Source organism: Pelophylax lessonae (genome assembly GCF_965119305.1).
Source record: "Pelophylax lessonae genome assembly, chromosome: 1".
Taxonomy (NCBI): domain Eukaryota; kingdom Metazoa; phylum Chordata; class Amphibia; order Anura; family Ranidae; genus Pelophylax; species Pelophylax lessonae.
The window spans coordinates 631,133,329-631,149,560 of record NC_138768.1 but is presented as its reverse complement, the minus strand read 5'-3'; the positions used below and the strand labels follow the sequence as shown (position 1 = coordinate 631,149,560).

General features: G+C 40.7%; 1 protein-coding gene across 1 annotated transcript in view; it reads right to left on the bottom strand.

Moving 5' to 3' along the window:
• Window positions 1–16,232, bottom strand: part of AFG2A (AFG2 AAA ATPase homolog A) — a 707,754-nt gene that overhangs the window by 519,437 nt on the left and 172,085 nt on the right. Inside the window, exon 11 of the mRNA XM_082261533.1 lies at window positions 7,482–7,691. Coding sequence (XP_082117659.1) covers window positions 7,482–7,691 — 210 coding nt within the window. The remainder of the gene's footprint in view (window positions 1–7,481; window positions 7,692–16,232) is intronic.

The window sequence follows — 16,232 nt, the reverse complement described above, 5'->3', positions numbered from 1 at the left end:
CACTTTTGGGGGGGACCAGTGACATTACTACAGCAATCAATGCTAAAAATATGCACTGTTACTGTACTAATGACACTGGCAGGGAAGGGGTAAACCCAGAGGAGATCAAATGGTTACGCCTAGGGGGTGTTTTCTAACTGGGGGGGGTGGGTGTATGGAATTAACACAGGGACCTGTGTTCCTAAATAGGAGGAACACAGGAGCCCTGTGATGATTGCTGAGAGAACAATGGTCTTCTATGTTTACAACAGCAGACCACCGTTCTCTCTCCACGGGGGAGTGATCGCGCGTGCAATCGCGGCCGCCGGCCCTGTGGATCAGCTTCCCCACTGGCGAATGGGCACGCTCGTCCCCCCCACGATTGCTACCGCTAAGCGCTGTACAGGTACGGTGATTCGCGGGAACCTGCTGACCTGCAAACGTATATCAGCAGGGGCTGGTTGGCAAGTAGGTTAAACAGATAGACATAGCGGCTGCACCTTCTTCTATGGGATAGATTGTTGAGCACCTTCCATATCAACACATAACTAGAAAACTATGATATCTGAAAAAAAGTGGTCATGCCAAGAGTCCTATGTTCCCTGAATGCCAAAATAAAACAGCAGTATGAATGGAAGACCATGACCTCATTATACTGTTCAATGTAATTTATTCATGCACTTATTTTGCAAGAGGGTCCCACATTTTGCAGTTTCAGTTACTGTCATCCAAAGTCATATGGCTATTTACTGGACAGACGTTAGGACTGTTAACATACCATCAAGTAAGACAATATAATAAAAGTGCAGGTAATTGAATGCCCAGACTCCCTTTCATTACAAATTGTTTAAATTAAAGGAAGGTGTCAGATAGCACAACTCCAATGTCAACATCAAACCAATCCATTTCTCTTCCTTTAGGTCTTGCAAATTGTTTGGTCTTTTTATCAATGTCTCATACATCGGGAGCTTACAAAAAATGTCAAAACAAAGTTTCATAGTTAGACAATATTTGTGCAGCTGTTCTGAATATCTGGCATGGGGCTGGAGTCTGCTTCTTATCTTTTCCGCTATGCAATGTTTTACTTATTATCTTTATCAACCCCCCAGTTCAAAATGTAAAATCTGGGTTAGTTTGGAAAGGCTTTGATGGCTATCTTGTTTAATACACATCTATTTTAGAAGATATTTTAAAACCTCAAAGCAAAGGGAAGTGTTCTTTGGACAGCGCCTTCAGCATGTTCCACCAGGTCACTATGAAAGGGGCGTACAACCGGCCATAATTCTAAAGAAAGTTATCACCATAACTCTTTCTATTGGCAGAAGATATGGCCTTTTCTTGCTTTTAAGTATTATTTACATTTGTAACAGTTTAGAACAGAATGTTAACAATATCATATGCATGTGCATGTCTATTTACTTCTCAAAGACAAAGAGTGCAGAGGCTGAAACATCAATGAACAGAGAGAAACAAACTCTAAATCCGGCCATACACGGTTCAAATTTTGGCAGGGTCAGCAGAAAGTGGCTGAGATTCGAACCATGTCTGGGCAGGCTGATTGTATGATCAACTTGGGTACAACCAACATGATGAATTTTTAGGATACGCTTATTGCCAGCAGTTATATTCGCTAGCAATAATCACTGTGTTCTCCCGGCAGGAATCAGGCGATTTTCTTTCCTGCAACCAAAACCGTAACATTTATGGCCAGCTTTAGTAAATAATTCTGCTAGCAAAACACCTGATTCAACCTAAAATCCGGGCCATGGTGGATTCGTTGATAGATACAGCGCCTTGCCAAAGTATTTGGCCCCCTTGAACTTTGCAACCTTTTGCCACATTTCAGGCTTCAAACATAAAGATATAAAACTGTAATTTTTTGTGAAGAATCAACAAGTGGGACACAATCATGAAGTGGAATGACATTTATTGGATATTTCAAACTTTGTTAACAAATAAAAAACAGAAAAATTGGGCGTGCAAAATTATTCAGCCCCTTTACTTTCAGTCCAGCAAACTCTCTCCAGGAGTTCAGCGAGGATCTCTGAATGATCCAATGTTGACCTAAATGACTAATGATGATAAATAGAATCCACCTGTGTGTAATCAAGTCTCTGTATAAATGCACCTGCACTGTGATAGTCTCAGAGGTCCGTTTAAAGTGCAGAGAGCATCATGAAGAACAAGGAACACACCAGGCAGGTCCGAGATACTGTTGTGGAGAAGTTTAAAGCCGGATTTGGATACAAAAAGATTTCCCAAGCTTTAAACATCCCAAGTAGCACTATGCAAGCGATAATATTGAAATGGAAGGAGTATCAGACCACTGCAAATCTGCGAAGACCTGGCCGTTCCTCCAAACTTTCAGCTCATACAAAGAGAAGACTGATCAGAGATGCAGCCAAGAGGCCCATGATCACTCTGGATGAACTGCAGAGATCTACAGCTGAGGTAGGAGACTCTGTCCATAGGACAACAATCAGTCGTATACTGCACAAATATGGCCTTTATGGAAGAGTGGCAAGAAGAAAGCCATTTCTTAAAGATATCCATAAAAAATGTCGTTTAACGTTTGCCACAAGCCACCTGGGAGACACACCAAACATGTGGAAGAAGGTGCTCTGGTCAGATGAAACCAAAATCAAACTTTTTGGCAACAATGCAAAATGTTTGGCGTAAAAGCAACACAGCTCATCACCCTGAATACACCATCCCCACTGTCAAACATGGTGGTGGCAGCATCATGGTTTGGGCCTGCTTTTCTTCAGCAGGGACAGGGAAGATGGTTAAAATTGATGGGAAGATGGATGGAGCCAAATACAGGACCATTCTGGAAGAAAACCTGATGGAGTCTGCCAAAGACCTGAGACTGGGACGGAGATTTGTCTTCCAACAAGACAATGATCCAAAACATAAAGCAAAATCTACAAGGGAATGGTTCACAAATAAACATATCCAGGTGTTAGAATGGCCAAGTCAAAGTCCAGACCTGAATCCAAACGAGAACCTGTGGAAAGAACTGAAAACCGCTGTTCACAAACGCTCTCCATCCAACCTCACTGAGCTTGAGCTGTTTTGCAGGGAGGAATGGGCAAAAATTTCAGTCTCTCGATGTGCAAAACTGATAGAGACATACCCCAAGCGACTTACAGCTGTAATCGCAGGAAAAGGTGGCGCTACAAAGTATTAACTTAAGGGGGCTGAATAATTTTGCACGCCCAATTTTTCAGTTTTTTATTTGTTAAAAAAGTTTGAAATATCCAATTAATTTCGTTCCACTTCATGATTGTGTCCCACTTGTTGTTGATTCTTCACAAAAAAATTACAGTTTTATATCTTTATGTTTGAAGCCTGAAATGTGGCAAAAGGTCAAAAAGTTCAAGGGGGCCGAATACTTTCGCAAGGCACTGTATGTCTTGTGGACTTGAACGAAAATACTATAAAACTATTTGGAGGATTCGTTGTACTTTGCTAGGGTGTACAACTGAGAGGAGTGAAACCATTGTCCTCTTTTTCAAAGTACAATTAAAGACTCCTGTATGACAGTTTAAACAAGTACCAAATCCCGTTACTGCACAATTTCAAGCTTACAGTGTCTAGAAAATGTATTCATACCCCTTGAAATGTTCCACATTTTGTCATGTTACAACCAAAAATGTAAATATATTTTATCCACTTCCGGACCGTGCCCCGGGTATTTAGGTCACTACTTTGACATTAAATATCAGGGTTATGGCACCAGATAGCTGCCATAACCCCAGTATTTTCATACAAGGTGGGTGGTCCGCTTTAGCATAAAAGTGATCCTAGCAGGTGATTCGCCACGGGATCATTTTTAAGAGTGGCAGGAGAGAGGTGCTCACCCCCCTCCCACTGCTTCCCTGTTGTTTTCCCCGCTTTACTTGGAGTAAGAAATAGGCCTCGTCCTTAAGTGGTTATTGGGCTTTCATGTGATAGATCAACACAAAGTGGCACATAATTGTGAAGTGGAAGGAAAATAAGTGGTTTTCAAAGTTTTTTTTACAAATATTTATCTGAAAAGTGTGGCATACATTTGTATTCAGCCCCCTTTACTCTGATACCTCCAACTAAAATCTAGCGGAACCAATTGCCTTCAAAAGTCACCTAATTAGTAAATAGAGTCCACCTGTGTGTAGTTTAATCTCAGTATAAATACAGCTGTTCTGTGAAGCCCTCAGAGGTTTGTTAGAGAACCCTAGAAAACAAACTGCATCATGAAAGTTAAGGAACACATCAGACAGGTCAGGGATAAATTTGTGGAGAAGTTTAAAGCAGGGTTAGGTTATAAAAAAGGGTTAGGTTATAAAAAAAATATCCCAAGCTAGACATCTCACAGTTGTTCCCAGTTCAACTTATCATATGAAAATGGAAAGAGTATGGCACAACTGCAAGCCTCCCAAGACATGGCCGTCCACCTAAACTGATAGCCTGGGTAAGGAGAGCATTAATCAGAGAAGCAGCCAAAAGGCCCGTAGTAACTCTGGAGGAGCTTCAAAGAGCCACAGCTCAGGTAGGGGAATCTGTACACAGGACAACTATTAGTTGTGCACTCCACAAAGCTGGCCTTCATGGAAGGGTGGCAAGAAGAAAACCATTGTTGAAAGAAAGCCATAAAAAGTCCCATTTGCAGTTTGTGAGAAGCCATGTGGGGGATTTAGCAAACATGTGGAAGAAGATGCTCTGGTCAGATGAGACCAAAATTGAATTAACACCGCACATCACCCTGAACACACCATCCCCACTGTGAAACATGGTGGTAGCAGCATCATGTTGTGGGATGCATGGAAGCTGGTCAGAGTGATGGGAAGATGGATGGAGCCAAATACAGGGCAATCTTGGAAGAAAACCTGTTAGAGTCTGCAAAAAACTTGAGACTGTGGCTGTGGTTCATCTTCCAGCAGGACAATGACTCTAAACATACATCCAGAGCTACAATTGAATGGTTTAAAATGGCCCAGTCAAAGTCCAGATCTAAATCCAATTGAGAATTTGTGGCAAGACTTGAAAATTGCTGTTCAGACGCTCTCCATCCAATCTGACATAGCTGGAGCTATTTTGCAAAGTAGAATGGGCAAAAATGTCACTCTCTGGATGTGCAAAGCTGCTAGAGACATACCTAAAAAGACTTGCAGCTGTAATTGCAGCGAACTTTCTACAAAGTATTGACTCAGAGAGGCTGAATTACAAATGCACGCCACACTTTTCAGATATTTATTTGTAAATAATTGTGAAAACCATTTATCATTTTCCTTCCACTTCACAATTATGTGCCACTTTATTTTGGTCTATCACATAAAATCCCAATAAAATACATTTACATTTTTTGGTTGTAACATGACAAAATGTGGAAAATGTCAAGGGGTATAAATACTTTTTCAAGGCACTGTATTGGGAATTTTATGATACACAGTCCAGAGCGAAGACAATGAGCTAAAAGAGAACAGGAGGAGGAAGTGCTTTCTATGTAAATCTTTATTTCCAGAAGATCAGAACTGGTCACTCATTAAAGCACCAAAAATTAGATCTATGTGTGCATTTTTAACTAACGGTGAGCACTCTCCAGTGTCTTCTTCACACAAACATGCCAGTTTGAATGACTATACATATGAGCATTCAGCAAAATGGTCATCTATTACTCTGAAATGTGTTCTCCAAATATCCTATAGAATTGGGACACTGAAATACAGCTCTGTACAATCATCATTACTAGGGGTAAATATAGTCTAACAGGTGGATAAAAACCAAGCTGGCTTGCGAAGTTCCAGGTGTAACACGATGAAACGTTTCTATAATTACTGGCCTGGTCATTGTAGGAGGATACCTGCAGAGATATCATTGTAGGACCAGATGTGGACACTGATATCCAGAAGTACTTTGATTTAATGCCAGTACAGCTTTTATGAAATTGCAGCTAAAAATCATTGCAGGAAACATACAACTAAACATCAAGATGAAAACAGTTCAAAAACAGAAAAAATCAACATATTTTTATTTTAGTTGGTTAAATTGTGTGAAAACAAGGACTGTGTTATATCGGTAATGTCTATGGACACAAATTTAAAACTTAGAAAAACATCCCTGTTACTACAAAATTCAACTTTTCAGAATTGTTTTTAACATAATTAACATATTTTGCAGTCATACTTTAAAGAGAAATATAATAGCTTGGGTAATATTTATTATTGATAAATTTTGATCAATAAAAATCTCCAAGGATGAACAAAACACATTTTAGTAAAGTGAAGAAGAGTTAGAACTTCTGGCTGTTTTTAATTCCAACCAAGCCTTCCAGTCCCAGTGACAACTACACCCCATATTTTTTGTAGGGGCTTTAATGGGACAGTAAGTAAGGAAATATTTCCTTAGTAGTGTCACAGACAGAAATTATATATTTAATGACAAAGGATTATGGATTATTTGTAAGTACTGAGCTCTGCCAACAAAGGAGTTGTTAAGAATTGCCTACTAAACACACAAAAAGAAAGATTTTTTCAGCTTCACCAATGGGTTGGAAGTAAAAATATGAAATATTGATATGTGATTTTCAGATTTACCTGATGAAAATACATTTTTATTGTATTTTTTTTAAACCTGATAATAATTAGACTATTTTCCAAATTGTATGCACCTTCACTTTACAAAGAAGTGTAAGTGGCATCTTTCCATTCATCAGAGATCAAAAAGGGAATACAGTATCTTTTGCAGAACACCAAAAGTTTAGCCACGAGAGAAGTTTGAGATTCAAGGAGAGAGATAATTGTGAGAAATTGTTTTAATACCTATGAATGTCTGCTTTTCAGACATATGTACTGCAGTTGGTCCGACAGAAGTCGTCCGTTAGGTCTGCTAATCGGCTCCCGATGGCTAAGAGCACTGACCGGAGTGTTCTGGCGTGGGGGCAATCCCCTCTGTCAGAACACATTAGCAAAGCAGCGGAGATCGCCGTACTAACGTCAGACGGTTGGTACAGCAGTTCCTTCTGAGCTGTCAGTTTGTACTAGGCTTAACAGTAATCAGCATAATCCTGATCGTAATCCTTGACGATCATACACTATCTGTACAATTTACTTTCGATTTATCAAAATCAGGTAATTTGAAGGCAAGCTTAAACAAGCTTGAACAAGCCATTCAATTTGTATCCAATAGGGTGCACCCTTGCATGACACGCATGTTGGTAGATCTAAAGTAGGTTATACAATCCAACTATGTCAAGATTGCTTCTTTACCTTTCTCCGGATCAACAGTGGGTATAGGATTTCGTACATGGAGATTTTCTATTTGTTTATTTTTTTTCTACTGGTTGAACTAGATGGTCTATGTAACTTTCAAAGAAACTTGAGGCCAAACTCCTGAAGACTGGCATCTGGCTTACAGACCACCACCATGGTCTGGCTTACAGACCACCACCCCTGATTAAACACGGCTACTGGCAATATGAAAACTAAACAGTACTAACATGGAGAACTGTACGTAGCCCTTACCTTTACTGTCAAGAAATTCAAGCCGCTTTCATTTGCTAATGCTTTTGCAATCATGGTTTTGGAGCAGCCTGGAGGACCATAGAGTAAAACGCCTTTCGGTGGCTGTATTCCCATACGAATAAAAGAGTCAGGATGCTTAAGAGGCCACTCTACTGCTTGCTTTAACTTAAGCTTAACATGTTCTAGCCCTCCAATGTCAGACCATGATACCTAGAAGTGAAGATGAAAAGATAACAAAAATTAATATCACAAAAATGTATTTGGTGAAATAATTTCTCATTCTTCTTTCCTGGTAGAGGAAGCTAAAAACTTTAGGAAACCTGAATGTAATACCACTCCCCCACCCTGGTTTTGGTGGACCAATTCTGATACTTAAACCTAAATGGCAAATGTGCTCAAATTATGGACATTCAGTTATATACATATGTTTAAAGCAGAGTTCCACCCACATTTTACATTGTCCTCCATGCAGCACTTGTGCGCATCCTAAAAATAAATTGGCAAGTATTTTTTTTTCCGGTTTACTTACCTTATTTATGGAGCAATATCTTTTCACTCCCTCCTTATGTGGCCGTGGCAAACTACATAATTTCCGGCTTTGCATTGGCTCCTGGGAGATGAGTGTCCTCGATCCCAGGAGTCAATGGGCTATGGAAACCCAGCCTACAAGCTGTGGGACTCGCATGCAATGCACTGCGCATGCGCAAAATCCCGGAAGAGGGAAACTGCGGCTTCAGGAGCCCACACTGCAGATGGCCGCGCTGTACAGGAACTGCACAAAGTAATTCATGCTTCATGTACACAAAACAGGGTACAGTTTACAGGATACCTTTATATAAATGCACGAGCCCTGACTATTCTATGGGTATTTTTGGCTAAAAAAAATAAATAAATTTTGTCCGGAACTCTGCTTTAACAAGCAGTAAAAGGCTTGAAAACAAGCGATTCCTCACCTCTCTAACAGTTTGTATTGTGCATTAATTTATTCTGATACATCTGCAGAGATCATAACAAGGACTCTAAAATCATGTTTTAGTCACTTTCTAACATTTTAGAAATACCTGCTGTGTGTTTACAGAGGATGACTGGCAGGCTGTCAAGATTCTGGTGTAATAAATAATAATAGGAATTAAAAATTTGAGTGTTTCTGTTTTGAAATTTGAAGACAAATTCCTCCACAATACTTTTACCTAAAGAAGCCTAAGAGCGATTTTTTCAAAATGATTTTACTGTGTTCAGATTAAATGTAAATACTTTAGTGCCCAAATTCTGGACATGCCAAGTAAAGGTTTACCTAAACATAACGGCCCCAGTTTTGCACAAAAGTCATCAAATGTGTATAGTTTGAGCAGAAAAGGACTGGGATTAAGGGTACAATGCAGTAAAAACTTTTTGTGTTCATAAACTCACTCAGTGCCCAAACCCTTATTGCTATGAGTGGTGTTCATTTTCATCTTGGAATGCTGTAAATGATACCATAGTTGCTGACATTTCGCAAAGACCCACAGAAGTGCAGAATATTGTTACTGCTAAACGGAGTATTTTTTTTTTTAGGTTTCTTTTAGTTTCTTTACACTAAGCTAACATCTCTACTGGTCCTTCCTAGACTGAGGTATATTCCGTTCTACATACACAGGGGAGGAACCACAGCCTATGCTGTCCAGCCAATGGGACCACAAAGTATTGTACATGCAATAAAATGTCTGCCTGCTTGCAAATTTTTTTTGGTGGGGGGAGGGGAAGGGAGGGAAACCCCATTTAGGTTGTTATAATAGTACACCTTACCTCTTTGGTTAGGTGTGTACTAAGATCAGTGTCAGGCTGTAAGGCTACCTGGGAGACTGACCTGTCTGCTACTGAAAGGAGTTGTAAAGTCAGGAAGGTTTTTTTATATTAATGCATTCTATGCATTAAAACAAAAAGCCTTCTGTGTGTAGCAGCCCCCCCCCCCCCCCAGCACCCCTAGTACCTACCTGTGCCCCCTCTCTGTCCAGTGATGTCCACGAGTCCCTCGGCCATCCAGGGATTCTCCCTTCTGATTGACTGAGATACAGCCATGGCGCCATTGGCTCCCACGGCTGTCAATCAAAGTCAGTGAGCCTATCAGGAGAGAGAGAGTGCAGAGCCGAATAGCAGCTCTGTGTCGGAATGGACACACAGAGCTTCAGCTCGGCTGCACACATACCAAGCTGCTGGCTGTGGGGGCACTCGACAGGAGGGAAGGGCCAGGAGCAGGACTGAGGGACCCAAGAAGAGCAGGATCCGGGCTACTCTGTGCAAAACCAACTGTACAGAGGAAGTAAGTATAACAGGTTTGTTTTTATTTTTATTTTTTTAAATGAGACTTTACAAATCACTTTAAGCTTGAAGCTGAGATTTGATAATCTGTCCAGGCTGCTGGAAGAGTGTGAACATGTCACCTACACCAGAGCTAAAGTCTGCAATACTTATCTCCATGGCTTGAGCAGTCAATGTTCATAAAACCACAACAGAATGCACGAAGAGACCTGTGTTAAGGCTTGATGATGTCTAGCATCTCCTGATGGCACTAAAGACCGACTGCCTATAGAGCCATCAGGAGACCCTAGTCTTCATCAAGCCTTGCAACATGTTCCTTTTTTTCGGCGTGGGACTCCCCTCAAAATCCATACCACACCCGAAGGGCCTAATTTGGAACCTGGGGGAGACCCCTACGCCTTTTTTTTTCTCATTTTGGCATGGAGTCCCCCTCAAGATCCTCAGAGTGCAAGTCGCACCAAAAGTCGGATCATCCTGATCCAACTTGGATGCGACTTCTATTCAAATGAATGGGCTGAAAGCCGTATCAAAGACGGCTCATAGGCAACCGTTGATTTTGAATGGAGGCAGAAAAACGCTGCCAAAAGCCAACGTGGCCAAACGTGCATTAACGCCAATGGAAAAAGCTACTAAAAGCACGTTTTTACAGCTGCTTTTTTCTGGCGTTAGCAGTGGCTCTGCAGCTCGTTTTTTTTAATGCCCTGTGTGCATGAGGCCTACATTTTCCAAAAAGTCCTTAAAGTGAGATGAACTTTTGCAGCAAGCACTCCTCTATACCCATCCAAGGGTTCAGAATCTTTGGCCATCTTGACTGGCCGGCAACACTGCATGTACTCAAGGCATGCGAAGACTTTATACTGAGCAAGGCATTCACAATGTAAAATCTAAAGCAATTTACAGGCAGACATAGAAGCATTTATTACAAAAGATACTTAAAGGTTGATTTACTAAAACTGGAGAGTGCAAAATCTGGTGTAGCTGTGTATGATAGCCAATCAGCTACTAAGTTCAGCTTGTCCGATTAGGCGTTGACAGAAAAAAAAACTAGAAGCTGATTGGTTTCTATGCAGAGCTGCACCAGATTTTGTACTCACCGGTTATAGTGAATCAGCACCATATTATGTCTCTTCTGCAATAAAAAGCCTTCTTGCTTGCATTTTATAATGTAAGCTCAACATTAACATAATCCTTGACAGCACTTGTGTTTGGTCGTTTTTGTCACCCTGCTCTGTCACTTCTACTCTGAGGAGAAAGAAATATAAACACATTACAAAAAAATCAAGTAATCCTTAATAGCTAAGGCTGCACTGTTAAAAAAATTCAACAGTGGAGATTGTGATCATCACAGATGCACACTGTTGACAAGTTCTCTACTGTTATGCTGATTAAAGTGCAAGAGAACAGCTGAAATGTAGGTCTTACAGTTAGCAAATAGGAAAACAATCAGCCTAACTGGCAGCATACTAATATCAGCCAAAATAGCTTAGCAATTATTCAAAAACCAATGCCTACACAAGACCCCACCATCAAGTATGCACAACAAGAGAAGCATCAATGTCGTAGGTTCCTAGGTAGCTGATTTGCTATAGACCATGAATTAGATGCATGACCCATTTTAACTAAACTCTACTTTGTTTTGTCTTTTTTATGCATAGCGCTTCAACATATTAAGTAATATCCTTTAAAAATCTATGAACCAGAGCTATGAAAACAGATGATCAGCAAAGGCAAAGTAATCACAAACTTCTTTTAAAATCTTGTGCAGATGTGCAATAATTGTCCACATGCTCCTTCTTCTAATCTTACAACTCTTAACCATGAAGACTTTACACTGAGATTGATTTCCCCTGATGCTATGTATCTGGTATATAACCAATGCAAGACCAACTGTGGACCTGTAATGAGCACACAGCTCCGGTAATGTCAAACTTCGAGACCATATGTGATCTCGTGTGGTATTTTTAGACTGGGTGTTTCATGTGTCAAACAGAATAGCACACACACTTCCACAAAGGAAATCTAATCCTACTTTTACCAAAAGGCAACACATAAGGATCACCTGCTTATTTAACTAGCTTTAAAAGTCTTTCCTGAACAGGAGTTTACGGGAGAAAAGTCTACATGGATTAATTGCTCAGAAATGACTAGACATGCAACAGCATCTCCAGATGTGCAGGTTGGAAAGCCAAGTAGTTTAAGTTTGCGGAGTCCAGTTACTGGAATCTGAAACTATACAGGAAAGGAGAATTTATTCCAGAGGAGGAAATTATTTTTCCCTTTTGTAAAAACTGCAGACTGATAGCAGTGGTCTACATATGGTGGTTATATCACTATCTTTCCAGATTGCAGCACACAACTCAGCAAAGAGCCAATGATTTTTAAATATGTGTACCCATGGACAGCAATCATCACACTATATACAATGTTTGAAAGAATCACTCCAATCAAACATAAATTTGCCGACAAAAGCCACATTCTGCCTGCTAAGTTTCTCTAGTTTTCATCCAAGCATTCTGTTATCTCATCTTTTAAATAGCCCTGAGAGTCAAGGCCCGTACACACGATACAAAAATCGGACGGAAAATTTTGTCAGACGAACAATCTGCCGATTTTCGGATTGTTAGTATAGTGCTTTCGACAACCGATTACGAATTTTCAGACCACAAAAACTGGATGTGCAGGCTATAAAATTGTTATCGCACGTCAACACAACGTCCGATTTTCGTTTCATTAGTACAGTTTTCATCTGAAAAAAATCGTAAGAGCAAGACTAGGCATGCTCAGAAACTAAAGAAGACATACAAAACAATTCAACACATGACATCACTTCTGAAGTTGAATTCTGTCGTACGAGAATGTTCATATGAAAGTAACCTCTTCACTTTCGACATGAGACTAGCATGCAACAAAAAACGGACGACAGATCATTCGATAATCTGATCGTGTGTACGAGGTGTGTACGAGGCTTTGTGCAAACACAGGCAAGTGTGTTCCCTGATTGCAGCACTAAAGCCTAGTACACGCTATTAGTTTTTTTCCATTCAACCCAGCGGGTCGGAGCTGCTGTACTAAAGTTCCAATGTTAGTACAGCGATCTCCCCCGCTGAGCTGTTGTGTCCCCCGCCAGAACACTCCAATCAGCGCTCTCTGCCATTGAGAACGATGATCAGGTTTTCCAGCATGCTCATCCGACAGAAGCAGGCCAAATGATCAGCTTCTGTTGGACCGAGTGCCTTACACACGAGCCGAATGTTGACTGTTTTTTATTGAACAAGCCAATGTCGGCCGGCATTCTGCCTGTGTGTACAGGGCTTTATGAAGGAATGAGGCAACTTTTTGCTTACAGTATCAGATAATATGTAAGAGCCCTGCTAGAACACACCAGTCGGCCGGCACTCGGCCTGTATGCACAGGCTTTACTCTTCTTACGCTTACTCTTCTCTAAATTCCCTGCAGCATTGCCCACAAGCAACTTACCATACCATACTACTGCCTCTTTAAGAGTAAGGTACACACAATTCATTATTTCAGATATAATGAGGAAATATAGAGTTACCCATTTATAACTGTTGACCCTAATAACATTCCCCATCATGAGAAAACAAAAAGTGAGTATGAGTATATAAAAGCATAATCGCAATGTAACTGTTAGAGCCGGTTCACACTACTCCGACTTGGGACGCGACTTGTGTGCCCTCAAGTCGCCCCTAGTCTCTTGTCATCACAAATTCAATGTAAATTAATGAGAGCCGTCTTAATATGCACTACTGAAGTCGCTCCGACTACAGAAAAGGTTCCTGTACTACTTCAAGGCGACCTCTATCCGACTTGTGCACATAGACTTCAATAGGAGTTGCCTCTAAGTCAGATCCTTATCTTATTTCAAGCGACTTGTTATCAGACTTTCCAGGAAGAAGAAAAAGATTAACCAGGCATTCCCCACAGACAAAGTCTCCTATCATTTAAGTCTCTTCAAAGTAGTGCACAAGTCTCTTCCAAGTCGCTTACAAGTCTCTAGACAAGTTTCTTCAAAGTCACACTAAAAAGTCGCTCCTTCGTGGGGCGACTTTCTGGTCGCGGTAGTGTGAACCGGCTATTACATCTCCCCCATTAGGTGACACATTTTAGCTATCTGATTTTCTTTTCTCCATCTTTTCCATGCTGGTAAAGCAGAAGCACTGTGAATATTGTCTGTGTCAGTAAACTGGCTGCAGCATCAAGTGAATATATTTTAAGGCTCCATTCACATCTATGTGAGTGCAAAAGATTGTGCATGCGTTTGTTTGCACATTTCCACACGCTGCATTTAGAGCAGCGTATTATTTCAATGGGCTGCCTTACATGTGAAAAATGTACTAAAGAAGTCCATGATCTCTTTTAAAAATCATGCTGCACCAGAACATATGGTACTTTGTTGCCATCCGGTTTGGTACACCAAAACTTGCATGCGCTGTTAGATGTATGGAGCGCCATTATGAATAAATGGCACCGCTGTGTGTCTGCAAAGAGGGCTGTGCATTTTTGGTTGTTGTGGAAAAATGTGATCCTAGTCTAAAAAAAAATAATTTCCTCAAAGTTTACAAGTTGCTACACATGTGCTTGCGAAATTAATGAGTATATAACAAACTGTTACTATTATTATACATGATGTATATGATGTATATAGCACCAGCAGTTCGTGTAGTGCTGTACAAAATAAAGAGACAGTACAGTTATTGTACAATTCAATGCAAGAGGGTTAGGAGGGCCCAGCTTGTGAGAGCTTACAATCTGAATGGAGAGGCAGCTGATACAAAAAAGTATGGACTATGGGGGATAAGTTGATGGTGAAAGTAAAGTCCCAGTTGTTAGAGGTAGGATAGGCTTCCCTATGGGCCCCTTTCACATGAGATGTCCGATCGGGTCAACCTGTCCCTTGTTTAGGCGGACCTGCTCGGACCCTCCATTATCCTCTTTTGGCAGTCAGATGTAAATGGGCTTGTGTCTGTTTACACCTGACTACCTCTGACCTGGCAAAAACAAATGGAAGGGGATCTGTCCCCTTCAATCTGGCCGGATCAGAGGGCAGTCGGGTAAGGTATAAGCGACAAGCCGGTCCATTTGCATCTGAAGAGCAAAGTAGGCTGTGTCTGTTCTGTGTCCACTTAAGCATAAGCGGAGCAGACAAGGACCTGTCGTCCGGCCGCTCTGCTAAGCAGGGGATCAGCTGACGGATCCCCTGCTGAGAAAAACTAGATTCGTACTGTTTAAAAGGGGCCAAAGAGATACGTTTTTTTTAGGATCTCCTAAAGGCAGACAAAGTAGGAGATAGCTGTTATGCAACCTTTGTTGCTGGCTGGAGCCCAGTCCTAATCAGCTGTAGGGTGATGAATCTGGACACACTGCTGCTTTCTTCAGTTGTGCGGTAATAACTATGGCCACATGACTCTAGGGCTGGTATAGGGCTATGACTCTGGAAGCTCCCTATTTTAAAGGGGTATTAAACCCAAAACCAAATATGTAATTCACTGCAGTTTACCAATCATTAGATGTGGTGGCTGAATCAGTTTTCTTTTTTTAGGCTTTTTTACCTCTGTTTTTAACCTGGTGATCTGGTCAGTAACACACCGCCTCTTTTACAGTGCCCCAACTGTAGTCGATGAAGGAGCACTGGGAGCACCTTTGGACAGAAGCATTTTCAGTCTGGGAGGAGGTGAATGTTAGATGTACTAAAAGATTTATATACACTTAAATATTTAAGACAAACTCCAGCTAATACTTTATCAGCAGTTACATCAAACTGTTTTTTTTATTTCCGTGATAAAGGTTTTATATAAATAAATAAACGCTGATCATTGTAAGGACTCCAGCTAGTTTTAAATGGTTTGTTTCATCTCTGTAACTGATACATTCTGCAGAGTATGATCTTTTGAAAAACAACAGACTTACTGGCTGGATTACCAGATTTACTATAGTTTTGACACGCAAGTGAAGATCTGTTTAATTTATTATGTGCATTAAAAAGAAATACAAATATAAATATATATATATATTTTTTCTTTATTTCTTTTGAATAGAGTAGCGAAGGATTAGTTAGAACCAGTGTCAAGTTTGAATTGCGCTCTCTCATTTTATCCCTGTGAAAACTGTCACTAAAACAGAAAGGTGTATATAAAAAAGGGGTGTATTAAATAAAAACTAACATAACTGTTAGTCCCCTGGTACCCAACACAGCGCCAGTTAGACACTAGAGCAGCAGCAGTGTTCCAGGTGCTGGAACTATTTCTGTATTCCAGCACCTGGCACTAAAAGAAAGACTGTACTGAAGGCAGTTATCTCTGCCCACAGCACTCGTAAAGTCCCGGTCTGGGTAGAGATAGAGAGGCAAGGGAGAGTGTGATCAGGTAAGTGATCAGGGGGTTAACTTTTTTTTTGCCTTGACCACTAATGCAGGGCAGGTTAACTTTCACTGCC